Below are 27,151 nucleotides of genomic sequence, written 5' to 3' on the forward strand. Positions count from 1 at the left end.
CCAGAAACGAGTGTACCAGTAACAAATGCTCCAGAAACGAGTGCACCAATAACAAGCGCACCGACAACAAGTACGCCCGTGACTTCCGCACCTGGGACAGAAGACCCATTTGGTGGCGTCCCGATCCTCGCTGATACTCCAGCTCCTCCAACCTCTCCGACGGCAACAGTGGCGCCGATAACGAGCCCACCGGTGACACCAGTGACGAGTGCGCCAGTAACAAGTGTACCAGCGGCGAGCGAACCGATAGTGAGTGAGCCAATAACAAGTTCCCCGCAAACAAGCGTACCAGTAACAAGTCCACCAGTGGTGAGTGCACCGGAAACGAATTCACCGCCGGCCACTAGTACGCCAGTAGCTTCTCCCCCAGCAACAGAAGACCCTTTCGGTGGCATTCCGATCCTTGCCGACACTCCGGCTCCTCCAACTTCTGCGGCAGCAACAGTGGCACCGATAACGAGTCCACCGGTATCGAGCATACCAGAAACAAGTGCACCAGTAACGAATATACCAACGACGAATGCGCCAGCGACCAGTGAACCGATAACAACTCCATCAATAACGACTCCACCAGAAACAAGTTCACCAGTATCAAGTGCACCAGTGACCAGTCCACCCGCAACAAGTTCACCGTCAACGAGCGTTCCAGTTCCAAGTGCACCAGCGACAGAAGATCCTTTTGGTGACATACCGATCCTCGCTGACACTACAGCACCCGCCACCTCTGCGCCAGCAAGTGCAGTGCCGATAACTAGTGCGCCGGTCACTAGTACGCCGGTATCTTCAGCTCCATCGACTGCTACTGCTGCTCCGGTAACCAGTATACCGGACCCTGGTACGCCTGTAACTTCTACGCCAGCCACTGACGCTGCTACGGCACCGGTGACCAGTACGCCGATAAGTACAGCGCCAGCGACAGAAGACCCTTTTGGGGACATTCCGATACTCGCTGACACTACGGCACCAGCCACTTCCGGGGCAGCAACCGAAGCACCTACAGTCTCTACACCTGTCACCGGTGCGCCCGTATCTGCAGCACCAGTACCAGCAACACCTGCCACGCCCACGGACGTCCCGGTGACCGAAAACCCGATCCCTGATATCCCCATTCTTGCCGACGATACGACAGCACCAACGACACCTACAGAGACAAATTCCCCAGGAATTCAGCCCTCGACAAGCCCCTCAGTGACCACGCCAACTACGCCGACGTCCCCAGCAACGGCGACTCCAACAGCATCCACTTCAACGGCCCCGGTGACGACCATCCCGGCGGATACAGCGACTCCTTCGGCGACCAGCTCCGCGAATCCTACAACAACAGCTCCAGTGGCCACAACTGCACCAACTATTGAAGGATTTCCAGATGACGTGCCTATTCTTGCTGATACTCCGACGACGGCCCCGACGGATGCGGCACCACCGACAGCAACTTCAACTCCAGCAGCAGGAAATCCGACAGCGACAACCTCTCCAGTGACTGAATCTCCGACGGCATCGACGCAGCCAACAGCAACAGCGCCAGCACCATCAACGCCATCGGCATCAACAGGATCGACTCCAACAGCTCCGACACCATCAACCGCTGGCTCTTTTTCCGACATACCGATTCTCGCAGACCCTCCGTCGCCAACGACAGCTTCGGGGGCTCCTGCATCGACTGTAGCGATAGCAACGGTACCTCCAGAACCCTCTGTCGAGTCACCGACTGCAGCTGTTCCAGGACCGACCGCAGAGACTCCAGTAGCGGGAGGTGCTGTAGCGACTTCATCTCCGGTTACTTTAAGCCCACAAACGCCCTCGTCAACACTGGCATCAACTACGCCAGGCGCCTCAGCCGGAAATCCGACAGTAGATACTCCCGACGTCACGATTCCACTGCTTGCTGACACGCCAACTACAATACCAACACTGCCATCGACTGCACCAGGCACCTCAGTTGAAATTCCGACAGCAGATGTTCCCATTCCTACGACCCCCTTACTTGCCGATACACCAACAACATCACCGTCAAACCCGACATCATCAGCTGAAACTCCAACGGGGACAGCGGCGACAACGACGGATCCAACAGCGAACACGCCTTCAAGTACCGTAAGTGCGACAGATCCAGCGATAAACACTCCCCCAGGTACCGCCAGCACGCTGCCGTCGAGTTCACCTGCTGCCAACGCCCCGGAAAGCCCCACGGGTGCAGTTTCGAGTGGTTCCCAGACAAATACCCCGTCGTCTACCACTAGGCCTGTGAGTGGCTCATCAACGGGTATTACTCCGGCAGCTGAAGGCAGCAATGAACTTCCATCAACAGCAACAGCGTCCTCACCTTCTGCTAGCAGTGCAGGCTCGAGTTCATCAAGTTCTTCACCTGTCACGAATACGCCAGCCAGGGACTCCACTCTCGATAGTTCCGCTGATACCTCTTCGAGAACGGACACACCTAGCTCGTCAAGATCGACATCGTCTCCAGAATCGACTGGCAACGCTGATGCCATCGCTACTTCTGCAGAATCTTCACAGGAATCAAATCTATCAACTGAATCAGCTGCTGAGGATTCAGACTCACTCGTGTCAATGCATCGAGGAAGCTCACAAGGCGGAGGATTCAAAGGATCTTCCAGCGGAGACTCACCTGGAGACAATCTCCACTTGAATCCAACAGAAAGCATCGACTCAACCACAAGCGAACACGAGTTATCCCCTGGTAGCCAAATAAACGCTATGATCGGCATTGAAGATCCGGCTGCAATCTCAAACGACAACAATGCGCGGTCAGACGACAGTGACGAGGAGGCTTTCCACCAGGCGATCATCGAGCTTACGCACTCACTTGGTCCTGCACGTGACACTGCCACTAGTTCCGTGAACATCTTGGTCGGCACTGCTGTCACTGTCAATGTCGTGAGTTCCGTGATCAGTATTGCAACAACCAGTGCAGCTGCCGTATCGAGTGCTACCACGGGAATTACTGCAACTCACGGGATTCTGCACTTTGTGGGCGGAGGGGCAACTTTGGGACGAGCACCTTTTGTGGACTTGACCGAGCTCTTCATGATGATCAACTATCTGCAGTTCATCTCATCCAGCAGCCATCTCAGTCTCCCCGGTGCTCCAGACTTTTTCTTCCACTTCACGGATTCTTTAGGCTGGTGCAATTTGCAGCCGAGTGGTCCAAGCGGACCTCCTCCTCACGGCGATCAAGACAAAGAGAAGCTTTCTAGCGAAAATGTCTCCAACTTCACGGTCGCGGATGGAGATATCATATCGGGAGTGCTGGCGTACGCTGAGAGGATTAATGTCCAGCCGGAAGAACTCTTCACAAAGACTGCAATCGTGTTCGTGAGTGTCGTCGGCGGAGTTGCAGCAGCTGTGGCTTCACTCTACTCGCTGCTACGGCTTCTACTGCGACGGAGATTGGAGCTATTGATTCAGCGACTCGATGACTTACCTCGTGCCAAACTCTTGATGCGTCTGCTGATCCAATCGTGTCTATCCATCTGCCTATTGAGCGAGTACGCTCTCAGCATGACCAGCTCGTTCCAGATGCGATACAATGAACAGCAACAACAGAACGACAGCCGCAGTGCCTTCGCCTTCGCGACTGTAGCTCTCATCTTCGTCTGTTGCGGGTTGATCGTGCTGGGCGTCGTGAAGATCTGGGACAAAAGCGAAGAGGAACTGTCAAACCCGGACTTCAAGTTCGCATGGGGAGCCTACTACAAGTATTACCACTTCGAGAGTCGCTACTTCTTCGTGGCCAAGATGGGAGCTGAGATCCTTTCCGGTGTAATTATCGGGCTAGTGAGCGACGTGCCGTCCCAATTGACGCTACTGATGTCACTGCAGCTGGCAATGTTCCTCTACACAGTCGAGACTGCGCCGTACTCCATGGAATTTCAAACCGTGTGCTCGTCAATCGCGTTCGTCATGAAGATGGTCACGTACGCACTTATCAGCTCGTTCCTCACGCCTTCAACGGAAATCGGTCTACAGGACTTTGTCGGTACTCTTGTGATCGTGCTGCAAGTGACGCTTCTGGTACTCTTTAACTCCCGCCAACTCTATATCCTGTACAAACAGATGAAATACCTCTGGGAACTACGACAAGATCGCCTGCAGCGTAACAAGGAGATGAAGAACGGAACACACGATGCAATGGTCATTAGGAACTCCGTTCTCGCGCTCATACCTGCACCAGCTGCTCAAGCCACTGGACCACCAGAACCCAAGCGCGACTCGATGGTTGTCACATCGGTTCAGTGTCCCGTGGCCGCGTGTTGATCCGGCGGCTTCTTCTAAGAAACCAATACGATACAAGGGGAAAAATCTCTAGCGCCCACCGGACGTGGCGAGCAGCTTGGCCATGCGGTCGTCGAGTTGCTGGATGTTAGACTGGAATATCTGCACATTTTCAGCCAAGCTTGCCTCCATCTAACAAAACAAAGTATGTAGAATAATAGTCAGTATTAGTGCTCGTAAACAGCTCTATCCATGCGTGTAATACATGTATCTTGAGCACGTAGCCCTTTAGTGGACTTACATTGGCAAGTAACGCAGCGTCAGAATGGAGCAGCTCGCTCAACGAGGCTTGCGTTTGCTCCATCCTATCCACCCGCGCTGTAACATTTAGAGCCTCGTCATGCACCGATTTCAGCGTGACGAGGCGGTCCACGATAGTTGGCACAGAGGCTGTAACAGCGTCAAGGCTGCTGAGCTGGTCGTAAATTTTCTGGATCTGCTCACGGTCAGCCTGCGAGTTCAATGCGCCCTGCACACTTGGCGATTGTTTGAGCTTGCTGAGCAGCGTAAATTCGTGAACAAGCGCCGTCGTACGCGTTTTAACAGCGTCTAGATTCTTCTCGCTCATCAACGCGACACGCTGTTCCAGCTGCGCCACAGCCGACGTCAGGTCTGCGCTGGACGCACCGCTGAGTGAACTGACACCGTCCAGCCGCAGCTCCTGGCCCTGGAAGCTTCCAATTGCTCTCTCCAACGTCGAAATTCGCGCCTCAAGCGTCGCCACTCGCGTCTTAGCGTCCCGATCGACAGCATTTAGCTCCCCATTGCTGTAGATCTCGTACACAATCGGCGCACCATCTGATGATGAAGGTGTCGTCGTTTGACCCTGTTGTTGTCGCTTGAGAGCGTCGATCTGCTGGAAGAATTTGGCTGTCAGATCCTTCTGCAGACTCAGAGCTGCATCAGCACTAGAAGCTGCTACAGAGTTGCTGCCCGAGCGTAGGAACGGCTGGAAGGCAGCGTTCTTCTCCAGAGCAGACAGATTGAGCTGCAAAGTGTTGAGACCCTGCATGACCTCGTTGAATTCGGCCTCCTGACCAGCATCCACCATCACTTTGTGCTTCTTGTGCTCTGCATCAGCTGCCAACAGCGTTAGATCCGCCTCCAATTCCTTCAGTTCCAGTGACAGCCGCGTGAAACGAGCCAGTGGGGACTCCAGCGTCGCTTTGCTGCTACCTGTGCTCGCTGAGGACTCGTACTCCGTTTGCTTGGGTAGAGCGGGCTCTATAGAATAAAAATTATCAATATTTCATCTTGAAATGCCCTCGATTAAGATCTTCGAGCACTACTACGCACTGTAAACTTTGCCCATGAACACTTCGAAGGCCTGCGTGGCCGGCAGCTCCTGTTCATCCAGCTCCATGGAGCTCTGCATCGCATTATTACAATATTGTTGTTAGAAGTAAGATAATATCTTTGGATATTATCCAGGTAATTATTGTGTAATTTGCCAACCTTGTCGTGGAAGTGGCCCTCAGCTTCAGGACCGGCGCCGACGCCTGCGCGGGCCTGACGGGCCGACGCGTTCGCTGGGGCGTAGGGCTGGAAGGCCTCCTCTGGCTCGGGCGTCTCGAAGACCTCGGTGCTCATGACCTTCCTGCGCTTCGTCCCCTCTTTCTCAGTTGAATAGTCCATTACGGCGAAAAATAAGTTGCACAATCTAGACTAAAAGGGCAGGTTTGGGTGTCTCAAATGTAATTCAGTCACAAATTGTGTATCCATGAACCCAAAGTTCGCTTCAACATGGCAGGAGTTCATTCTCGACTAGGCTGTCGATAGTTTACTACCACTATAGGTACACTCTTCGTCCCCGTGGCGTTGCTATTTATTTGACAGTGTAGTGCTGCTTTCATGGATCACACAAACCTTTCAAATTTGACATGTTCGTCTGTTTAATGATCGTGTCACTTTCATTAGCACTGGAAAGCGCCACTACTCTCATCTGTAACAGAATATCCTGCGTTGGCTGAATATGAACGTACGAACGGAGAAGCAGTTCGTGGTAATGAAGTGAGGTATAGATTTACGATATTAAATACAATCTTACGCCTGAGTGATAGCAACGCTCGACGCCACCGAGTACACGACTGAAACCAAAGTGAGCAGCACCATGACAACATTCACAACGGACAGTTCAAAGCCGAGAATTTCCGGTCGCTTGGTCTTCGCATTGAGCACGATGTGTTCGCCCAGGTCGATCTCCGGGAGGCATGACAGCGGCGCGTACGAGATAGTATACTTGGGTGCGCTTTCGGGCTCAACGTCGACGTCCTTCACGGCGTCGTAGTTTTTGAGGTAGGTCAGTGCATTGACTACGTTACCCAGCACCAGCGTTCCAGGTGGGTCGATACCTCGACGACGGACTTCGTCAGCGATCTCACCTAACGTGCTGCGGACGGTGCATGCGTCGCTCGTGGTGGCTGCGTGAATGACAGCAGCGGGCATGTCGCTCGGATAACCGCGTTCGGTTTGCAGCGCCTTGGTGAGTCCTTCAATGCGACCGATAGCCATGAGGAAGATTGTGGTGCGGTGGTCGCAGTACTCGGGCAGATCCGGGAAGCGGTCCTTCTTGCCGTGGCCAGTGCAGACCAGCACCTGGTCGGCCACATCACGCATGGTGGCGGGGATGCCGGCACTCGCAGGCGCTGAAAGTGAGCTAGAGATGCCCGGAATCACCTCCACATCGAAGCCGGCCTCAGAGTAGATGACAGCCTCCTCTCCACCACGACCGTACATGAATGGGTCGCCATTCTTGAGACGCACCACACGCTTTCCCTGCGCCAGCGCCTCGAGGCCCCAGGCGTCCAGTTCCGCCTGCGCGAAGTCGGCCTTGCCGCACCGCTTGCGAGCCACGCGCACCTCGCACATGGCGATCTCCAGGACCTCGGAGGGGACAAGGCGGTCGGCCAGTACCAGGTCTGCTTGCTGCAATGCGCGATAGGCCTTGACCGTCAGCAGCTCCGGGTCACCCGGACCAGCACCCACCAGCAGCATCTTGCCCTTGGTTGTCGTCATTGCAGAGGCGGTGATCTTAAGCTACTTGAGCTTCTTGAGCTTCTTGAGCTTCTTGAGCTTCTTGAGCTTCTTGAGCTTCTTGGGTCGCAATGGAGAATGGCAGCAGACACTCGTTGCCGTGGTCGAGAGATGGGCGTTAAAACGTAAACGAGCCCGTCGCAACCAATCGGATGACGTTGAAGTGATCGTGTGGACCACATCTTTCATTTAATACGTGAGTTGCGGTGGTGCACACCACCAACAGCTTACTGAAACCAAGTCAAACGCGCGACTACGGAAATGGACGCTAAACTGGCCTCCCGCTGTACGCATTATCAGTCGCGCATAAAAACATCAAGCAAAGCTGTTGGAGAGGTGCCATTATTCCCAGCGCAAACGCGGCGATTACCTGTTGTATCGCCCGTAGACGAATTTCGTCCAATCCAGCTGATCACGCATGCATACTCAGACGCAGCACGGCCAGCCAAAAGGCGGGCGCTGGTGGAATCAAAGCCCGTCGACTGACGCATCTTGCAGTTCCTGCAAGACTTTATGATGAAACTATTGTGTATAGCAGGTTTTAGTGACTGCTTTGCGCGTCGATCCAATTGCGTCTGAGGATTGGCCCATATTCCGATCTTTGAAACGACGCGTTCTAATAATACACTGTGATTGGCTAGATTGACAACATAGTCGGGTCAACTGAAGTCACCGTCGCGGTCACTCGCGCGGGGGTGAACTGACCTCTCCATGACATGGCAATCTTGAACGGTTCGGGTGGTGAGCTCCCACTCGTCATTCCGCTCGCCCCAGCGCAAGTCGTCGTTTGCCTGGATATACACAGACCATGTCGCCACCACAGCAGCAACACACCGCGGCCGTGGAAGAGGCCGTGAGCCACGTGGCCTACGCGCTTAGCGACTTCTCATATCTGGTGCAGCCCGTGCCTTTTGGCTCAGCACTAGAGAAATACATCGTCAGTGCGCGGCGCAATGTCTTCGACCAGGTGGGCAAAGTGGAGGAGAGCTCCGCAGGCCAGGAGCTTATTGAACGCGCCTATGCTGCAGCCGCACGTGGCCAATTCGTGACGCTGTTCGCATCATCTCCTTCGGCGCTGCTGCAAATGGTACCCGCCATGTACAAACTCAGCAGCGCACAGCTGCCCGCCGTCATCCACGTTGTGGCACGCGAACACTCGGACCTCATGGCCGTGCGTCAGACTGGTTTCGTCATCCTCAATTCCCTCAATGCCACCGAAACGGAGGATATGGCGCTGCTGGCGCACGTGGCCTCACTGCGTGCGAACGTGCCGTTCTTGCACGTCTACGACGGAGAGATGGCTCACAACGACTTGGAACAGCGCGTGGCTTCCTCCAGCAAATTCAACAACGCGCTCGTGGATTACCAGTACCTGGCCAACCTTATCGGCCTCAAGAATGCGTCGGAGACCACTGATTTCCGTCAGCTCGTGCTCAGCAAATCGGGAGTGGCCGACAATGCTGACGATGGTGAGCTTTATTTCCAGGTCTCACCCGAATGCATCGCCAAGTACAACGCCGTCCCCGAGGTCGTAGAGGACGTGATCAAGCAGGTGTTCGCCAAGAAAGGCTACCAGCTCTTCGAATATTTTGGTCACCCTGAGGCCGAACAGGTGCTCGTGGTCATGGGCACAGCTTCCACTGTCGTCAAAGACGCTGTTGAGTCGCTCTACACCAACTGGAAGGCCAAGGTCGGTGTTATCTCCGTGCGTCTTTTCCGTCCGTGGTCGACCAAGTCTTTCCTGAGCGTCGTACCCGCTACAGCCACCAAGTTCGCTGTCCTGGATCGCATGGATGACGCTACCAACGTCGGTGAGCCTCTGTTCATGGACGTGTTGGGCTCCTTCCAGTCCGAAGAGTGGCAGAACAAGCCCGTGCCTTCAGTCATTGGCGGCAAGTACGCCTTTAACGTGACCGAATCGGTTTTCGATGTCGTTACTGCACGCACTCTGGTTGAGGAGCTGGCTGCTGACAAGCTGCAGAACGGCTTTATCGTTGCTTCCCCGACTGCCACTGAGCAGTTCAACATCAACAAAACCGACACTACGCAGCTGGTCAACTCATACGTGTCGTCCAAGGACGGCTTCGAGGCTCCGTACGTCAAGATGTTGCTGCAGCTGTTCGAGAAGCGCGCTGTCATCGCCAACCTCGTACGCTCCGAGACTGTGTGGAAGACGCAGGACAAGTCCGTGGGCGACAGCGTAACCCTTGAGAATGGCGAGTTTGGGTTTGGTGTACACCTCGGTATCCTGGCGAAGCGTCAGGAGCTCAAGGACAAGGTCAAGGCGCTTGTTTCCAGCGGACACGCTAAGACAATTGTTTCGCAGCGTCTACTCGAGTGCCTTGTGCAATGGTCAGAGAAGCAGCCCAAGCACGAGGAGCTTGCCAACGAGATCACTATTCTGCTTGAGAACGAGCAGCACCAGGGCGGAGTCCTAGCCGAGATCTACGCTTTGAAGCAGTACTTTGCACCGTTGAGCCAGTGGATTCTGGGTAGCGAGGAGTTCTCGCGTGACGTCGGCGCTTCGGGTGTTCACCAGGTGCTTGCTAGTGGTGAAAACGTCAACCTGTTGATCCTTGACACGGAGCCGATGAGCGCCGTCAACCGAAGCAACCGCAAGCGTGATCTGGGTCTGTATGCGATGCAGTATGGCAACGCTTACGTCGCTTCTGTTGCGTTGTACGACTCGTACTCGCAGGTGTTGCGTGCGCTGAACGAGGCGGATGCCTTTGACGGTCCATCGATCGTACTGGCGTACGCGCCGAGTGCCAGTAACATGGAACAGGAAACCAAGGAGGCTGTAACCAGCGGATACTGGCCACTCTACCGCTACAACCCTCTTCTAGAGGATGTGGAAGGTGAGAAGGCCTTCTCTCTGGAGTCACCGAGCATCAAGAAGGAGCTGCTGACGTTCCTACAGCGCAACAACCAGCTGAGTCTGTTTGCTAAGCAGGCTCTGACTGCTCCTACCGCTGCCTCAGTAACGGAGAAGTACGAGCAGATCGGGCAGGAGGCGCTGAAGACCAGCTTCGAAGCTCTTCTGAATGGCTTTGGGGGCCAACAGCAGGAGCCGTGGCAGGTCGACACCAAGCTGTGGCTTCTTGTTGGCTCGGACAACGGCCACGCTGATGAATTCGCCTCGAAACTGGAGGAGGACGCTTTGAACTTTGGTCTGAAGAACGTAGAGAAGATGGACATGAACGACATGACCATCGACCAGCTTCTGGACGAGGCCAACGACGAGAACGCGTACGTCGTGTTTGTGTGCTCGACTGCCGGTCAGGGTGAGTTCCCGAGCAATGCCAAGGAGTTTTGGGGTGAGCTGTCAGGATTCAGCTCGACGCTTCCGCTGCAGTACGCGGTGTTCGGTATGGGTGACAGCTTGTACTGGCCCCGTGAGGACGAGAAGCACTACTTCTGCAAGGCTCCCGTGGACCTCGACGCTAAGCTGAGCGAGCTGGGAGCTAAGCGTATCATTGACCTCGCCAAGGGTGACGACCAGGACGAAGATGGTCCGATGACTCAGTTTGAGACGTGGAAGCCGCAGCTATGGGAGCAGATCGGCATCCCCACCGACGTTGTCAACCTCCACCAGGGCACGAAGAAGAAACAGCGCACGAACGAAGAGATCAAGCAGCAGAGTAACTACTTGCGCGGGACGGTAGCTGAGGGTCTGGAAGACCGCACAACCAAGGCGCTTGCTGCTGATGACACGCAGCTAACCAAGTTCCACGGCATCTACCAGCAAGATGACCGCGATCTTCGTGAGCAGATGCGTCTGGAGAAGAAGGAGAAGGCTTTCGGCTTCATGATCCGTGTGCGTGTTCCCGGTGGTGTGTCGACTGCCGAGCAGTATCTGATGATTGACCAGCTCGCCGACTCACACGCCAATGGTAACATCAAGCTGACTACTCGCCAGGCGTACCAGCTCCAGGGAATTCTCAAGTGGAACCTGAAGCCTATTGTGCAAGGTATCAACCGCGTGCTGATGGATTCACTGGCCGCTTGTGGCGACGTGAACCGTAACGTGATGGCTACTGTTAATCCTTCGTGCTCTGTGGAGACCCACGAGGAGATCCTGGACATTGCTCGCGACATCTCAGCCCACCTGACCCCGAAGACGAGCGCTTACCACGAGATCTGGCTTGACAAGAAGATGGTCGCAGGTGGCGAGGTGAAGGACTTTGAGCCTTTCTATGGTGAGGCGTATCTGCCGCGGAAGTTTAAGATTGCTATCACGATTCCTCCGGCCAACGATGTGGACGTGTTTGCTAACTGTCTGGGTTTCATCGCTATCCTCGAGAAGGACAAGCTGGTCGGCTTCAACGTCACTGTGGGCGGAGGCATGGGCATGACCCACAACAACAAGAAGACGTACCCGCGTCTGGCTGATGTCATGGCGTTCTGCACGCCTGACCAGGCCAAGGATGTGGCCGAGAAGATCATGGTGCTGCAGCGCGACTTCGGTGACCGTGTGAACCGCAAGCACGCTCGCTTCAAATACACGGTGGAGGACCACGGTCTGGAGTGGATTCGTGCCGAGACCGAGAAGCGCCTAGGCTACAAGCTGCAGGAGCCGCGCAAGTACAAGCTGCTATCGAACGGCGATCGCTTCGGCTGGATTAAGAACTCGCACGGCAAATACCACTACGGTATGTTCATCGAAGGCGGTCGTATCAAGGACACCAAGGAGACCGGCATCCGTTCGGGTCTGCGTGAGCTGGCGAAGACATTCCCGCACGTCGAGTTCCACCTCACGGGTAACCAGAATCTGAGTCTGGGCAACATCTCTGAGGACGAGATCCCGCAGATCAAGGCTCTCATGGAGCACTACAAGTTCGGCAACGACAACTACTCGGGCATGCGTCTGAACTCCATTGCCTGTGCTGCTCTGCCGATGTGTGGTCTTGCCTTCGCTGAGGCTGAGCGTTATCTACCGTCGCTGGTCACCAAGATCGAGGACATGCTGGAGGCGAACGGGCTCCGTGACGACGCGATCGTGATCCGTATGACTGGCTGCCCCAACGGCTGTGGGCGTCCGTATCTGGGCGAGATCGGCTTCGTGGGTCGCTCCCCGGGAATTTACAACATGTACCTCGGTGCAGGTTTCTCCGGTGACCGTCTCAACAAGCTCTACAAGGAGGCTGTGGATGAAGCGCAGATTCTGGAGGAGCTCGAGCCTATTATCAAGGACTACGCGGAGAACCGCGACCAGGGCGAAAAGTTCGGCGACTACGTTATCCGTGCGGGATACGTCAAGGCCTGTCTCGCCGCTCCACTCGTGGAGAACCGTGCCGCTGGCGACACCTTCCATGCATAAGTGAGCTTGTCGTAAATGTAGTAACATGTATTCAAAATAAATATCCTCAAACAATACTGCAACGTCAGCACTTTTTAGCTTCGTCTCGCAGCTCGGCGGCAGCAGCTTTTGCGTACAGTACAGTGTACGATGTGCGTACATTTCGATGTGTACGTACAGGTTCCAACACTCCTTCACCATTGCGACGAATCTATAGACTCCTTTTATCGATTGATGCCGTCATTAGTATCACCCTAGCACCATAATGACGATGATTCAATCTGTATGAGCGTCGATTGACTTTGAACTCGCCTGCAATTAATAGCGGATCCGGTGGTGTGCGTTGTACGCACAACTTGCACTGGATTAATTTGCAGCAGCTACAACAAACTGCAAACTGAACCTCGTGCACCAGTTTTCCAGCTGTTCCGATCACATGATGGCGACACCGACACGTACGTGTCCCTCTCCTCGCCTTTGCGCGTTCCATTGCTCATTTTGATGGATCGAGGTCTCATGCGTCTCTCGGTGTGCCTTCAAAGCGTTATCCTCGCAGTCGCCATTGGAGTGACGACTGCTGTGTACGACTACGAACCACTTCGTCAGCCGACATTGTACCAGTCCGACTGCGCCAAGCAATGGAGTAAAGCCACAGATAGCTCGTCCTCGAGTGTGGACGATCGCTCGACAGTCAAGAGCAGAACAGGCGAACTGCGGGTCAATTTGGCTGTGAAGCTGGCGCGGTTTACGAGCGAATATGTGGATTTCAATACGAGAGCATACAATGGACACGTGCCAGCCCCAACCATCAAGATTTGTCCAGGAGACCGACTCGTTGTCACCCTCACCAACTCACTGGAAGCTGGTAAGAGCAACAATACCAACCTCCATCTGCACGGGATGCACGTGCCGCCAGTGGGGGATGCCGATAATGTGATGCCCAATGTGGAACCGGGAGGACAACGCCGATATACGTACGAGATTCGACCAGACCACCCAGCAGGAACATTCTGGTATCATCCGCACACGCACGGCAATGTGAATTCGCAGCTCAATGGGATGATGGCAGGCGCGCTTATTGTGGTAGACCGACCGGCAGATTTCCCAGCAGAATTGGCAGCGATGGATGATCTCATCATGATCTTACAAGCGGTTTGTGTCGAGAACTGTTTCAACATGTACGACGATCTTGAGGAAGCGATTGAGAACAAGTACAGTCACTCTAGAAGACTTTCAGACACTCCGGATGAAGATGAGGAAGAACACATTTGGCCTACAGATCTTGAAATCGTCGAGGACGATGCGGACATTCCGTTGAATGACACCTCGCTACCCACAGTTTTCGTGAACGGACAATATCTACCGACTTTGGACCTCGCAGTTGGCGAATACAAGCGGCTCCGGTTTATCAATGCAATTGCGAATAATGTGGCTGAGCTCGTGACGAGTCGAGGAAGTGGCTGCATGTTGGAGGTACTCGCCATGGACGGAATTTACTTTACAAAACCCAAGGCGAAGGAGGTGATTGTTATCCCGCCAGGCGGACGTGCTGATGTAGCTATCATGTGTGCTGAGATTGGAGAATTCTACCTCGAAACGGACAGTGCGAGCTCCCGCAACAAGTTGCTAGGACTTGTCAACCAGCACCGCGTGCCATCTCAGCCCATCGTGAAACTCAAGGTTACTAAAGTCGAGGATCCTGACGATGAAGATGAGAGTGAGATCTCTGCCGAGTTCATGCGTCTCCCTTCGTCGTTGCCAAAGCGGCCAGCGTATATGGAAGATACACTTGGAACTCCCCAATCCCGCCCCATTATCGAGGAGAGCAACAAATACGACTTCGAATTCTCGGTGTGGATGGATAAAGGAATCACGTACGGCGTCAACCACGAGAAGTTGGACATAGCGAGCATCAATTACTCGATGCCTGTGAATGAGATGCAGCAATGGGAAATCTCGGTCAAAGACTACAGGAAGGCAGCAATATGGGATTGCGACTTGGAGGACGACAGCACTAGCGTAGAGCGGCGTCTAGCAAAAAAGTCGAGTAATTGCCGTACCATGAGCCATCCGTTCCACATGCACTCGACACATTTCCAAATCTCGGATATGGACGACATCACTGATCCCGATGGAATCATGTTTGACGTCGGTGAATGGCGTGATACATTGCCGATTTTCCGAGGAGGTGTGCAGATCCGCTTCACACCACGCGAATACATGGTTGGAAATATCTTTGCTCACTGCCATATCGCCTCTCATGTCGACGCTGGCATGGCACAATTGGTGAACGTCTACGATTCCGACACCCGTTCGAACGGAGATGAAGCAAGTGAGGAAGAAGACAGCGCCTCCGACGAAGATGGAGACGAAGATGAAAGTGACAGCAGTGATACGGAGGATACGAAGGAGGTACAAAACGTGGAGAAACGGTGAAGCTAGATAGATCAGTGAACACCGACACATGAATATTTATTATTTTGTCGTTAGGTAGTCGGTGTATGATGAATCCACATACAGTGTGTCGCAAAATCCTTACGATTCCCAAACAATTTCCTCCAAACGTTTAGCATAACTCGAGTTCCAGTTTCTCTCGAACACATGCTCGAGTGCTTTTCGTGTAGATTCATGGTTCGTGTTGACGCTGGCACCTGCCGTGGTGTAGAAATATCCCCATTCCATGTTACTCGTGCCCACATTCGCGCGAGTATCGGTGACAATGTATTTGGCATGATTCACGCGGGTGTAGGACGGCCAGGAAGCTTTCGTGTCAGCACTGGACGTGGTGTTCTGCCAACCAGGGACTCGGAAAATCTTGATCTCAAGTCTACCGGAACATCGAGCGCGCGTGTGCTGACACAAATTTGCCTGCTTTTTCAGCGTGGCAAGTGCTTCCAGCATTTGAGGGCGGGTATGCTGCCACTGACTGATCAGTAGACGCACCTGCAGTCCCGGTTTGCTGTACACTCCAGCCAGTAGTGCATCAGTAAGTGCTGGCCAGTGTAGTGGCCCGGGTGTATACATCGAGAACGGCACAAAATCCATGACACTAAGACTGACGAAAGACTTGGCCGATCGGATCGTGTATACCAGTGCGTCTTCGTCAAAAGCTCTCGAGTGTGCAGCTGTCGCTTCCAGAGGTGCAGCCGCAACAAACATTTCCGCTGCTTCAGCACCTCGCTCAGTATCATTCCCATTCGAAATCGTACTAAACGAGGTCTGCATTTGGTGCGAAATATTGGCTAATGCCGAAAACCCGGCTTTCACGAATGGATCTTCAATTCTCCTGTTCTCTGGCAGATACAACGACCATTTTGGCACTTGTAATTTATGTTGAAATCTCTCTGAAAAGTAGTTATCCGTCTTGGCCGGCAGCAATTCAGGAGACGCAAACATCCACCAGGTCTTAAAGAGCTTCTGCATGTCTTGAATCACCTCGGATGTTGCAGATAAATTCTCCATGAGCACGCCCACCTCCATCACTTGAGCCAAAGACTTCCAGTCCATGTTGGCACTCCCCACATACACATGACTATCATCAAAGATCCATATCTTCTGATGCAGAATGCCGTTACCATACCAGTCAGGGCCACTCCAGCATCTCACTTGAACATTATTCTTCGCTGAATCCGCCAGCATTTGCACCTCACTCGGCAGAGGGTTACATGGCATTTTAGTTGTTTTATCCATTTCATCCGTTTCAATCTTCTGTTTCGCCGTTAAAACTCGAATCTTCACACCTCGAGTCGCCGCGTCTTTCAATGCTAAAAGCAGATTTTTGCCTCTGTCAGCACCGAATTTCGTCATTTCGGCGTCGGAATAAACTTTTCGGTCCTCCTTGCCCAGCAGGTTCCAGTACATCGCGCTGAGGTCGATAGAGCGCTTAGCGGACTTCACATGACGTGTTAGAGCCTCGAACGTCTGTGGGACATCCGATGACAAGTCAAAATCCCCCACGGGCAGCGACTCGACCAGCGACAGCGTCGCCTTGCCTGTTAGAAACTCGTTAGAAACGGAATCAGACGTCCATTTCGGCTCAAATACTCGCGGCTTGGAGACAGAAGGAGAAGTAACTGCGGTGTCGCGAGGAGAGAAGCGCAGCGCTACAAGAAACAAACATGATATCGCCCACAGCAGACCGAACAGCGCAGCGCCGTCACCGCGACGCAGTCGGCGCGGCATCTCCTCAACGTATCTACTTCTTCAAGACGTTTGATAGTCAAGTTTCTAACCTCAGCGGCTGTCGCATGAATGCTGCATTTATTTCATTTCTAACCCAGTGAAACATTCAGACGACAATTAGAAACTTGAAGCCATGCATTTTTGACTGGCCAAAAGCAAGTTACAATGGCGGCCGGGAAGATGCCTGTGTCTCGCAAGGCTAAGCGCAAGCAGGAGCGCGAGGACAAGAAGCGTCAGAAGAATAAACGACAGCGCAAGGAGGTGAGCGCGCAGTCTACAACAGATAGAAATGCCGGCAACTCGCGTGGCAAGAAACCCGCCAAAGCGCATCGACCCAGCGGCATCACCAACAAGTTTCACGAATTCCTAGCAGAGGCGGCGAATGCGAAAGATGGTGCGCATGTTCATGACTGCAGTATGTCGACATAGTAAATTATCCACCGATACGCCACGTTGACTACATACAGACGAACCCAATGCCGAGGACAGGGAGATTAAGGCGCTGGAGGCCAAACTGGGACTCGGGTCGTCGTCATCCAGTAAATCTGAGTCGGCTCTGAAGAAATTGCAGAAGTAGGCGCAATAACTGGTATTATTTATTGGCTATGAAGTAGTAGCTGACGTTGCGGTGGTCGATATGATGACAGGGAGTACTCGAAGGACGGACTGGGTGAAGACTTTGCCGAATTTTTGTCGGAATTGGATCATATTTCAGAGTACGAAGGCTGTGATTGTTGGCGCAAAAAGAGGAATGCTAATTGCTTATTTTTCGGCTTTGCAGGGTTGTGAAAGGCCGACCGAAGGCGGCAAAACACTCAACTGCACATGATGCCGACGTTGAGAACGATGGAGAGGAGAGTGAAATGGATGCGAGTGAGGCTGGTAGTGATTTCGGAGACGACATGGAGATGGATGAAGAGACTCGACGCGAGATGGAGCTGCTACAGGCGGAAGACGCTGAGTTTTTGAAGGGCATGGACGAGCTGCCGACGGACGAGTCGGAATCCGAGTCGGAGGATCTCGCCCAGTTTTACTCGGACGAGGAGGAAAGTGAAGACGATGAAGCTCAAGCTAACGCTATGCGAAACCAGCAACTAGCCGCTGGTGCAGAGGAGGCTAGCGATGAGAGCGAAGGCGAAGAAGAACAGGAACAGGCGGAGGCAGAAAGCGATGAAGATGATAAACTAGACGAGGAAGAAGAGAGCGACAACGCTGATACCGAGGAGAGCGACAAAGACGACGACGAGGAAGAACAGGAGAAGGAAGAGAAGGAGGAGAACGTCGTTGTCGAAGAGGACATCTACGGTCGACCTGTCATCAAGTCGAATGACGGCACCAAGAAGCCATCAGCGTACCTTCCTCCTCATCTGCGCCGAAAGATTCAAGCCGAGGCCGAAGCTGCTGCTGCTGCGGCTGCCACAGATAAAGTCAAGCCCTCGCAGATGGACGAGCAGGCCATGCGCGAGCTGACACGTCGCATTAACGGCCAGCTCAATCGTATCTCCGAGTCCAACATGGAGTACGTCTGCCTGACACCGTTGGTGTATTACTCGACGCTTACTAACCATACGTTTCCCTATGATCAGGTCAATTGCGCTAGAAATGGAGAAAATCTACCGTGGAAACGGTCGGTCACTTGTGAACGAAATCCTATTAGAGAAACTTCTTCAAACAACCTGCCACCCTCGACAAGTGATGGCTCCACTCATCAAGGTTGGTGGTGCTCTGGTGGCAGCTCTGTACCACAGTGTTGGCAGCGAAGTCGGAGGGTTCTTCGTTGAGAAGTTGGTGCGCAAACTTATGGATAGCGTGGAGGAGGAAAAGAAGCAGCTCAGTGAGTCTGCAGACACTCACCTCGATGATGACGACGACGCTGGGAGAACGTCCAAGGTGCCGGTGAACTTGATGCTGTTCGTGATGATGCTGTACAACTTCGGCGTCGTGCACTGTACGCTCGTGTACGATCTCTTCCGCTCGTTCGTGGACAGTTTCTCGTCCACAGGCATTGAGCTGATCCACCAACTCCTGAAGGTTGGCGGTGCTCAACTTCGTTCGGATGACGCTGACGCCTTGCGTCAAATGGTTGCTGCGGTACAGCAGAAAGTGGGGGAGGCACAGCAATCGAACGGTGGAAAGCAACCCGAAGAGCGTGTTCGCTTCATTCTGGACCTCATTTATGACCTCAAAAAGTCGTCCAAGCACAGCAAAGGAGGGAAGAATGGTGTAGGTGGTGGTGCCTTAGATGTTTCGTCATTAAAGAAGTGGCTTGGGCGTGTGAAAACGCGATGTGGAAATGCCAACAATCCACTGCGTGTGTCTCTCCATGAGCTGCTCAATGCCGATGAAGACGGTCGTTGGTGGATCGTTGGTGGTACGTGGGTCGGCTATCAGCAGCAGAAGTCGAGCGATGACGCAGCTAATGACGATGCAGCGAATGAAACTGCGCGGGAGAACGACAGACTCTTGAAACTCGCAGAGAAACAACACATGAACACGGACGTCCGCAAGAAAATCTTTGTGGCGCTCATGGGAGCGACTGACTGCTTTGACGCGTATGAGCGATTACTGCAGCTGCACTTAAAGGAGAAACAGGAGCGCGAAATCGTGCGTGTATTGCTGCACTGCTGCGGCCAGGAGAACAAATTCAACAAGTACTATCTGGTGCTGGCTGAAAAATTGTGTGAGATGGACCAGCGATACAAATTCACGTTCCAGCTCGCGTTCTGGGATATTTTCAAGCAGATGGAGTCGCTCAAGCCTCGGAGGTTGTACAACCAAGCTCAGATGTTGGCTGGACTTGTGCTTAGCAGCAGCTTGTCGCTCTCATGTTTGAAGGTTCTCGACTTTACGCAGCTGGAGGAGAAGAGCATTTTGTTCCTGCGCGTTTTGATGGAGGAAATCCTCAAGGTGGAAAGCGAGCTGGAGATGGCGCAGGTGTTTCAGCGCTTGCTGCAGACGAAGAAGGCGCAGCTTACAATTGACGGCCTTGCGGTTTTCTTCCATCAACATTTGACGAGCTTCCGCGGTGAGCCTGACCCGAAGACAAGATCATTGCTGAAAAAGCGTGTCAAGAGTGTGAAAAGCTTGCTGGATCAGCTCGCCAAATCTGCCGCATCGGCGGAAAAAAAGGCTAGCTTCATGTAGATAGGAGGCAAATCCTGCATACAATAGACCATCAAACCCTTCCCAAGTCGCCACTGATTGCAGACAGTATCTCCACTACGAAGGAATGATTGCCTCCGTGCCACGACAGATACGAAGGTCTGGATCGATGACAGTAATGGCACTGCACAATACCCACAGTGATCAAGTATGTGTGGCTGCAACACAACAGTGATGAAGCCAAATCATGAAAATCTCGTGGATGCACTGCAACACACATACTTGATTAGATAAAATCTGATGTTTGGCACGGCTGAATGCGCTTCAACGAACATACACTGAGGAATTTAACGTCCTCTGAAAGCTGCTATACCATGATATCAAAACGAGCATCAGCAAGTTGCTGACAGCAACTGAAAAGGAATGTACCCGCAATAGGTTTCCACGTAGATTATTTCGTAGCAAAATCTGATTCTTCGTCCTCTACTCCTCCTCAATCTTCTTGATAAACTTGGCCGGGTTGCCAGCGTACACGCACATGGGAGGCACATTCTTGGTCACCACACTGCCAGCTCCGATCACAGCGCCGCGGCCGATCGTGACTCCAGGCACAACCACCACGTTGCCACCGATCCACACATCGTCCTCTATAGTGATCGGCTTCCCCAGTTCGTACCCCGAAGATCGTGCCTTCGGTCCCAGCGGGTGTGTGGCCGTGTAGAGCTGCACGTTCGGAGCGAACATGACTCGGTTACCGATCGTGATCTCACACACGTCGAGCAGGACGCAGTTGAAGTTCATGTACACATTGTCACCCAGTCGGATGTTGGAGCCGTAGTCGCAGCGGAAGGGCATCTCAATGAAGCATTCTTCACCCTTGGAGCCAAGCATCTTGCTGAGAATCGCTTGAGCTTCCGGGGTCTCGGCGCCTTCTAACTCGTTGTACTTCTTGACCAGCTTGCGCGTCTCCTGTCGCTCTTTGAATAGATCCGGGTCCATGGAGAAGTAGAGCTCGCCACGCAGCATCTTGGCTTTCTCGGTCCCCACTTGACCGTTCTGGGCTGCCATTATTGTCTGGAGATTCGGCGTCAACTGCGTCTTGGAAGGAGAAATGAGAAATGAGATCTGTGACCACCAAAAAGCTTGCCTTGACTTCGATGATAAGCAGCACGAATCACTACATGCAGTACCTATGGATTTTAGCAGGCTGTCCTCTTTTGATCGCGTGGTGCCCACAAGTGCAAGCGCGCGACACTCACAATCTGCTAATGCTTGACACGTGGCAGTCGAACAACTTGCGCCAAGGAAGCCTTTTACACTAAGGTAAATCATCAATTTAGGGCCGTGAACCAGTTTTGGGCCGTCACAATTACAGCCAATGACATGAAATATCGCGTCGTACTAGCGATCTATTGGCTATATTTCACAAAGTTCGAATACCTTGAAAACTTAATACAAAACGGCGGGAACTGTTGGCGCCATTTTTTTCAGCGCCAAGAACACGCTGCCAACCAAAGTGAAGTTGCTCAGTACCAATCAATCCACTCCTTCGTTATAATCGAGCATACTGCAGTTCACTTCTGAATTAAATAAGCAACACCCATGGCGACCACTCGCCCATACTACTCGACTGAGACCAAGACCGCTGTTGTGGCCGAAATACTCAGCGGAGCGACGGTTGCAGACGTCGCAACCCAAAGAAGGATTCTAGAGAGGACGATTCGGAAGTGGATAGCCAAGGTCAAGAAAGAGAACTCACTAGAGCCAAGTCGTCGCGGCCCAAAACCCCGTCTCCCTCCAGAGGCGGAGCGCCACATCTTCGAGTGGGTTGTTGGTCGCCAGATTGTAGGGTATCCAGTCGACCGAACCGTTATCCTGGAAAAGGCTCAAGAAGTATCACTGCTCGTGGCTGGTCAAAGCGTTGGGCCGGGATGGTACCAACGCTTTATAGAGCGACATCCAGATTTGACAACCCGGGCGGCTCAGGCCTTAACTGAGAAGCGGAATTGCGTTGTCACAGGTGATTTAACGACACTGTTCAACTCTTTGGCTAAGTTAATCATCGAGCTGCGCCTTGACAGCTCTCGAATTTTCAACATGGATGAAACAGCGTTTCAAACGCGCAAGAAGAGTAAGAAAGTGATTGCTGTGCGAGGATCGTCGAATGTGTGGTGTTTGGATCCGTCCGTTAACTTTCACTTATCTATCGTCGCTTGTGGAAGTGCCGCCGGCGTTGTAGTGCCTCCCATGTACATACTACCTGGCAAAACCGTGGAGTGGGACATTATGGATGAGTGTAGAGGTTCTAGCGCCGCTGTTACTACTTCACCCTCTGGGTTTATCAACACGTACATGTTTCAGAGATGGCTGCACTTTTTGGATAAGTCTGTGCCTAGTACTATCAAACGCCCCCTATTACTGGTGCTAGATGGCTGCAGCTCTCACTACTCTGAGGATGTACTGGAGACTGCGACTCGTCTCGGTATTCTCTTGGTTTTACTGCCGCCTAATGCTACACACCTATTACAGCCTTTGGATGTTGCAGTATTCGCAACACTAAAGGTGAAGTTGTGCAACCTAATAAAGGAGGTCGTGGATGAAGATGACAAAGGCCGCTATTCTATTGACAAATTAACGGCAATAAAGCTATCCAACATGGCTTGGGCGACGAGCAAGATCGGCAGGAACCTCAAGATCGGGTTTAAAGCTTGCGGCTTATTTCCACTATCGCTAGTGTGTATGTACGAGCGCTTTGGTATTTTCCAAAGAAACGGAGCTCCCCGTCACGCACACCTTGCAAAGTGGCTGCGTATTAGGCCGACAATTGAAGCTGAAGTACTAACATTGCGCACGAAGCAGAAGAAAACACCAAAGCGCAAGAGAATTACAGTGGGTGGTAGACTACTGACGCAAGATATCCTCCAGCAGCTCGCTGCTGAAAGCTGCAAGAAACGCCCCATGTCACGCAAGATCCCAGAGGTCCAAGCTACAAAGGATGGCTCGACTGCTCCAAGTAGGTCTCCCGGATGTTGTTAATTCCTAGATGTGACAAAAAATGTTAGTTGCAACTATTACACAATGCCAAAGAATCACTTACCATATCAGTGCGGAGAATTAACGGGAACGAGGGGACTCGAACCCGCGACAACCCTGCTCCCAGTATGGGCCCTCAATAAGCTAGACGTGTAAACGACTGAGCTATCAGCACTTGAAGTCTCTGATTACACCGTCGTATAGACATACACATATTTTCACTGCTATCATTTGTATACTCTATAAAGTTATCTTAATGAGTTCATATAAAAATAAATAGGTAACTAACCCTAGTCTTGATTGGGCTCAGAACTGATCACCAGCTGATTCCGTCGATACTGAAAGCAAGATTATTTACGGCCCTAAATTGATTCTAATCAGATTTTTGCGCTCGCTTCATGTGCGATCGCTTCTATTGGTCAAAGGCAGGAAAAATTTGATAAAAATGCCCTGATCATAAGCTTTCTGAAACTGTAAAATTTTGTTTCTCATCCTTAATAGTTGCCGAGCAAAGCGGATTTCGTTCACCACGGCCCTAAATTGATGATTTACCTTACTAGTTCTGCTTGGGTGATGCCGTGCAAACGTGGCTCTATTGCTTTTAAGGTATCATCATTGATCAAATCAGCGGATATCATTTTTTAATCGGTGCCCATTATTGTCCAAAATAGGTCAAAAATCCGCAGTCGTCTTGTATTCAGGGTAGGAATATCCACCCCGAGCGAATCTTACGAAGACGTATCATTTCTGATTCCCTCTATATACACAGTTGGCAACAAATCTGCCGACAACAATGGAAGACAACAAGAGAGCGATGGAGGAGGTACCTCTTGTTGATCCAACGGATAAACAAGTCGAGTCAACCATGATGGAGACTGAGAGAGCTAAGATGCTGCGTGGTGAGCTCTACAACCCGATGCATCCAGATCTACTCAAGGAGCGACAGGAGACCCGCAAGCTGGTCAACAAATACAACAAGCTCGGAAGCGCCGAGTCCCCGGAAGCCCAGGAGATTCTCACGAAGATGCTAGGGGCAAAGGGTCGCGACTGCCTTGTCGACATACCCTTCCGCTGCGACTGTGGTTCTAACACCCGCCTTGGGGACAACGTGTACATGAACTCCAACTGCGTCCTGCTCGACGAGGGTGAGATCACTATTGGTAACCGAGTCATGCTCGCTCCAAATGTACAGCTCTACACGGCCACACACCCGCTGGGACCTAAAACACGAGCTACAGGGTACGAGCGGACGAAGCCAATCACAATCGAAGACGACGTTTGGATCGGGGGCAGCGTGGTGGTTGTGCCTGGGGTGACGATCGGTCGTGGTGCTGTTATTGGGGCTGGCAGTGTGGTGACCAAGAATGTACCTCCCATGTGCGTGTACGCTGGCAATCCAGCGAAATTTATCAAGAAGATCGAAGAAGAGTAGGGCGATTGACGATATCCACTCTCGAGAAAGGATCTATTTGCCTCTCAACTGCTGCATCAAGCTATATTCCGCTTCGCTCTCCCGAATAGCATTCGTTACAGTCGTGCCTTCTTTGTACCCCTTCGCAATTATCAGCTCCGTGATTCTTACTTCGAAGTAGTTACAGAATTCGCTGACAGAAATGAGAAGCTAGTGTGTGAATGAAAATGGGAGTTTTACCTTGCATAACTTAAATCGAGCCTCCTTCTGTTCATGCAGAATGGTCGGCAGTTTGTGAATCAGCACCACCAAGCAGCGAAAAAAACGGATCAATGGGTCAGATTGAAACTGAAAATTTGCCTCACTTTGTTTCGGATTGTGCATTTTTTTTCCAAGTAAAACTGGCCAAATTAAAACCGAAGTTTTCCTCCAAAAGTTCCCCTAAAAAAAACTCAAATTAAAATAAAATATTTGGTATTTTAATAGAATATCATACGTTAATTCTGTGCCATCAATGATGGCGTGAAGTTTTATCAAAATCCAGGTCTCGTCGTCAGAGATGGCGTGGACCTCCACTGCACGAGGACATTACACAAATCGTTTCAGGTGAACGCTGTACTACTTGCTCGAGTAGATCAGTGATGACAACTAGGCAGCGACAACAAATTTCATGTCGAAATCGATAGCACATGCAGCAATTAACACGCGTGGGTGTAGCAAGCTATTTTTGCTTTACCTCTACTTCCTGTTGGAACTACCACTAGTAGATGCCTCCTTTGGCTCAATCTTCTTGATGAACTTGGCCGGGTTGCCAGCGTACACACACATCGGCGGCACGTCTTTCGTGACAACACTTCCGGCACCGACCACGGCGCCGCGGCCAATCGTGACACCGGGGACGACGACGACATTGCCACAAATCCAGACGTCGTCCTCGATCGTGATAGGCTTACCGATCTCAAGGCCCGAAGAGCGAACCTCCGGGTCAAGCGGGTGACTGGCCGTGTATAACTGCACGTTCGGGGCCAGCATAACGCGGTTTCCGATAGTGATGGGGCACCCGTCGAGGAACACACAATTGAAGTTCATCTGGACGTTGTCTCCAATGCGGATATTGTAGCCGTAGTCACAGCGGAAGGGCATCTCGATCAAGCAGTCCTTCCCGATCGCCCCTAAAAGTTGCTTCATCACCGCCTTGGCCTCAGGACTCTCGGCTTGGGTCATGTCGTTGAACTGCTTGGTCAGCTCTCGGGCGGCACGTCGGTCCTCCGCCAGAGTCGAGTCTGCTGCGATGTACAAGTCTCCACGAATCATCTTGGCTTTTTCGGTGTCCATGTCGAGAAAAACTCTTGGTGTCGTGGGTTGCTGTGCTGAAGGTAAATGCGTAAATGGTGGAATGGTAGAGGAAAACAACTGCGATGCAGAACAGCAGTGGTGACACGTGTCACTAACTGACGCCTATAACGGTCCAACAAAGCCGCGACACATTGCGCCCACAGGAATACCCGATAAACGTGCTGCTGCAATTGACAAACCATGATACATGTAACAAATGTGTTTGTAGTATAATGGTGACGAGCATGATTAAGTTGACGAACAAACAACTAACTAACTATTTTGAGAAGATATTGCATTTTACGGCAGATATATGAAATGATAACTTTCCAAGACTTGGAATGAAAAAAGTTTACTTGGAATCCAAGTAAACTTTATTTTATCAAAGTGATTAGACACGTGACTAATATGCTACGATAATGTTCTAGTAAACCTCATATTCGTCCCCTACTACGTCGTAAATACTTTGTTCCAGAAATGTATCTACCGGTAGTAAAGAGAGTAACCTATTGATTCTAGTGACTAGAACCAAGAGGCTAATTATTTTTACTACCGGTGACTAGAACCTAGTCAAATGTAAGAAAATGTTATCCAAAATAAAATAGATGAACTTGTTAACCCTGATCAAATATGAGGTCACATATTAGTTTTTCTTCACAGAAATTGCCAGGAGCGTTTCGGTGATAACGCAGAAAAATAATTGCTGAAATGTCAGCTTTCCGTTGAGCAGGAAATATGTCTTTAGATTTTTTTAGAGTGCGTGGTTGAGGTGGTGCGTGCCCATATGTGATACAGTGCTATTTGTTGAGAAATTGCCAATCATACTAAAAACATTTCGAAAAAAAATGGCCACAGACGCTGTATTTCAAACTCACAACGAGCCAAGTTTGAGCGTGAAAGCGCGTAGGTAAGGATTGGTATCAGTAAGGATCTCAACGAAATGAGTTATTTTTCGATTTCACCTTTTTGACCCATTTTTTTTTCCTCGCATTCTTGCTGGCAAAGCATGTAAATAGTTGCAGCGATTTCTTGAATCATAAAACTGACAAAACTTGTCAATTTTAGGCCTGTCTTCGTGAGATTAATAGAGAACTGTTTTTGTAAGGAAATATCTGAACAAAAATCAGAAAAGCTAATAATTGATTTCCTTACAAATATCTTTGGACACTCCAATTCTCTGGAATTCATTTCAGAGCTAAGGGTTCCGATTGTTGTTTCCTTTCTTGAAAAATAATAGCCCGGGTATTCCTATTTCGAAATATGTGTAGATTCAAGAAGGGTAGATATACATGTATCTAGTTAGACAGTGCAGTGATGACCACGAAATCTATACCTTTGTTATACATGTACCTGGGGCTTTTTCTGCGTAGGTTGATGATTCACACCACACACAAATAGAACACTACAAGATAGCACAAAGTGCTGCGGAGAAGGCCGCGTGTTGCTTTTGTGGGAAAAAA

General features: G+C 51.6%; 11 protein-coding genes across 18 annotated transcripts in view; 4 read left to right on the top strand and 7 right to left on the bottom strand.

Moving 5' to 3' along the window:
- Nucleotides 1-1,109, bottom strand: part of PPTG_22618 — a gene marked incomplete at its 5' end in the record, with an annotated part of 3,745 nt that extends 2,636 nt beyond the window's left edge. For both annotated transcript variants that reach the window (XM_008905474.1, XM_008905473.1), the window contains one exon: nucleotides 62-1,109. In XM_008905474.1, the coding sequence (XP_008903722.1) occupies nucleotides 62-1,109 (1,048 nt within the window). The remainder of the gene's footprint in view (nucleotides 1-61) is intronic.
- A 57-nt stretch (nucleotides 1,110-1,166) lies between these two features.
- Nucleotides 1,167-2,867, bottom strand: PPTG_22619 (hypothetical protein; the record flags this gene model as incomplete). The annotated part of the gene is made up of 1 exon (XM_008905475.1): nucleotides 1,167-2,867. The coding sequence occupies one exon, from the start codon at nucleotides 2,865-2,867 to the stop codon at nucleotides 1,167-1,169; it is 1,701 nt and encodes a 566-aa protein (XP_008903723.1).
- A 1,459-nt stretch (nucleotides 2,868-4,326) lies between these two features.
- On the bottom strand, nucleotides 4,327-5,931 carry PPTG_09995 (hypothetical protein; the record flags this gene model as incomplete). Its single annotated transcript, XM_008905240.1, has 4 exons — nucleotides 4,327-4,428; nucleotides 4,538-5,520; nucleotides 5,593-5,665; nucleotides 5,752-5,931. 4 exons carry the CDS (start codon nucleotides 5,929-5,931, stop codon nucleotides 4,327-4,329), a joined length of 1,338 nt encoding a protein of 445 aa, XP_008903488.1.
- A 360-nt stretch (nucleotides 5,932-6,291) lies between these two features.
- On the bottom strand, nucleotides 6,292-7,359 carry PPTG_09996 (uroporphyrinogen-III C-methyltransferase). The gene has a single exon (XM_008905241.1). It carries the CDS (start codon nucleotides 7,309-7,311, stop codon nucleotides 6,340-6,342), a length of 972 nt encoding a protein of 323 aa, XP_008903489.1. The 5' UTR covers nucleotides 7,312-7,359; the 3' UTR covers nucleotides 6,292-6,339.
- Nucleotides 7,360-8,046: 687 nt separating this feature from the next.
- Nucleotides 8,047-12,728, top strand: PPTG_09997 (sulfite reductase (NADPH) hemoprotein, beta-component). The gene has a single exon (XM_008905242.1). It carries the CDS (start codon nucleotides 8,138-8,140, stop codon nucleotides 12,647-12,649), a length of 4,512 nt encoding a protein of 1,503 aa, XP_008903490.1. The 5' UTR covers nucleotides 8,047-8,137; the 3' UTR covers nucleotides 12,650-12,728.
- A 312-nt stretch (nucleotides 12,729-13,040) lies between these two features.
- Nucleotides 13,041-15,178, top strand: PPTG_09998 (hypothetical protein). Its single transcript, XM_008905243.1, has one exon. The coding sequence runs from the start codon at nucleotides 13,130-13,132 to the stop codon at nucleotides 15,062-15,064; it is 1,935 nt and encodes a 644-aa protein (XP_008903491.1). The 5' UTR covers nucleotides 13,041-13,129; the 3' UTR covers nucleotides 15,065-15,178.
- Nucleotides 15,051-16,855, bottom strand: PPTG_09999 (hypothetical protein). The gene has a single exon (XM_008905244.1). The coding sequence runs from the start codon at nucleotides 16,808-16,810 to the stop codon at nucleotides 15,164-15,166; it is 1,647 nt and encodes a 548-aa protein (XP_008903492.1). The 5' UTR covers nucleotides 16,811-16,855; the 3' UTR covers nucleotides 15,051-15,163.
- Nucleotides 16,438-20,601, top strand: PPTG_10000 (hypothetical protein). Of its 6 annotated transcripts, XM_008905245.1 has the most exons (5): nucleotides 16,438-17,204; nucleotides 17,278-17,383; nucleotides 17,458-17,526; nucleotides 17,592-18,329; nucleotides 18,397-20,601. In XM_008905245.1, the coding sequence occupies exons 1-5, from the start codon at nucleotides 16,976-16,978 to the stop codon at nucleotides 19,952-19,954; spliced, it is 2,700 nt and encodes an 899-aa protein (XP_008903493.1). In that variant the 5' UTR covers nucleotides 16,438-16,975; the 3' UTR covers nucleotides 19,955-20,601. The 6 variants fall into 6 exon arrangements, with proteins under 6 accessions (XP_008903493.1, XP_008903494.1, XP_008903495.1 ...); XM_008905246.1 differs by having other exon boundaries at nucleotides 16,438-17,383; XM_008905247.1 differs by having other exon boundaries at nucleotides 17,458-18,329.
- PPTG_10001 lies at nucleotides 20,337-21,233 on the bottom strand. 2 transcript variants are annotated; one of them, XM_008905252.1, is made up of 2 exons: nucleotides 21,103-21,233; nucleotides 20,337-21,010 (listed from the first exon to the last, which is right to left on the bottom strand). In XM_008905252.1, the coding sequence occupies exon 2, from the start codon at nucleotides 20,978-20,980 to the stop codon at nucleotides 20,396-20,398; it is 585 nt and encodes a 194-aa protein (XP_008903500.1). In that variant the 5' UTR covers nucleotides 20,981-21,010; nucleotides 21,103-21,233; the 3' UTR covers nucleotides 20,337-20,395. The 2 variants fall into 2 exon arrangements, with proteins under 2 accessions (XP_008903500.1, XP_008903499.1); XM_008905251.1 differs by having other exon boundaries at nucleotides 20,337-21,037; nucleotides 21,103-21,229.
- Nucleotides 21,234-23,650: 2,417 nt separating this feature from the next.
- On the top strand, nucleotides 23,651-24,611 carry PPTG_10002 (hypothetical protein). Its single transcript, XM_008905253.1, has one exon. The coding sequence runs from the start codon at nucleotides 23,739-23,741 to the stop codon at nucleotides 24,375-24,377; it is 639 nt and encodes a 212-aa protein (XP_008903501.1). The 5' UTR covers nucleotides 23,651-23,738; the 3' UTR covers nucleotides 24,378-24,611.
- Nucleotides 24,612-25,036: 425 nt separating this feature from the next.
- On the bottom strand, nucleotides 25,037-25,798 carry PPTG_10003 (hypothetical protein). Its single transcript, XM_008905254.1, has one exon. It carries the CDS (start codon nucleotides 25,689-25,691, stop codon nucleotides 25,095-25,097), a length of 597 nt encoding a protein of 198 aa, XP_008903502.1. The 5' UTR covers nucleotides 25,692-25,798; the 3' UTR covers nucleotides 25,037-25,094.
- Nucleotides 25,799-27,151: the final 1,353 nt, after the last annotated feature.

Source organism: Phytophthora parasitica, assembly GCF_000247585.1.
Source record: "Phytophthora parasitica INRA-310 unplaced genomic scaffold supercont2.20, whole genome shotgun sequence".
NCBI classification, from domain to species: Eukaryota; Oomycota; class Peronosporomycetes; order Peronosporales; family Peronosporaceae; genus Phytophthora; species Phytophthora nicotianae.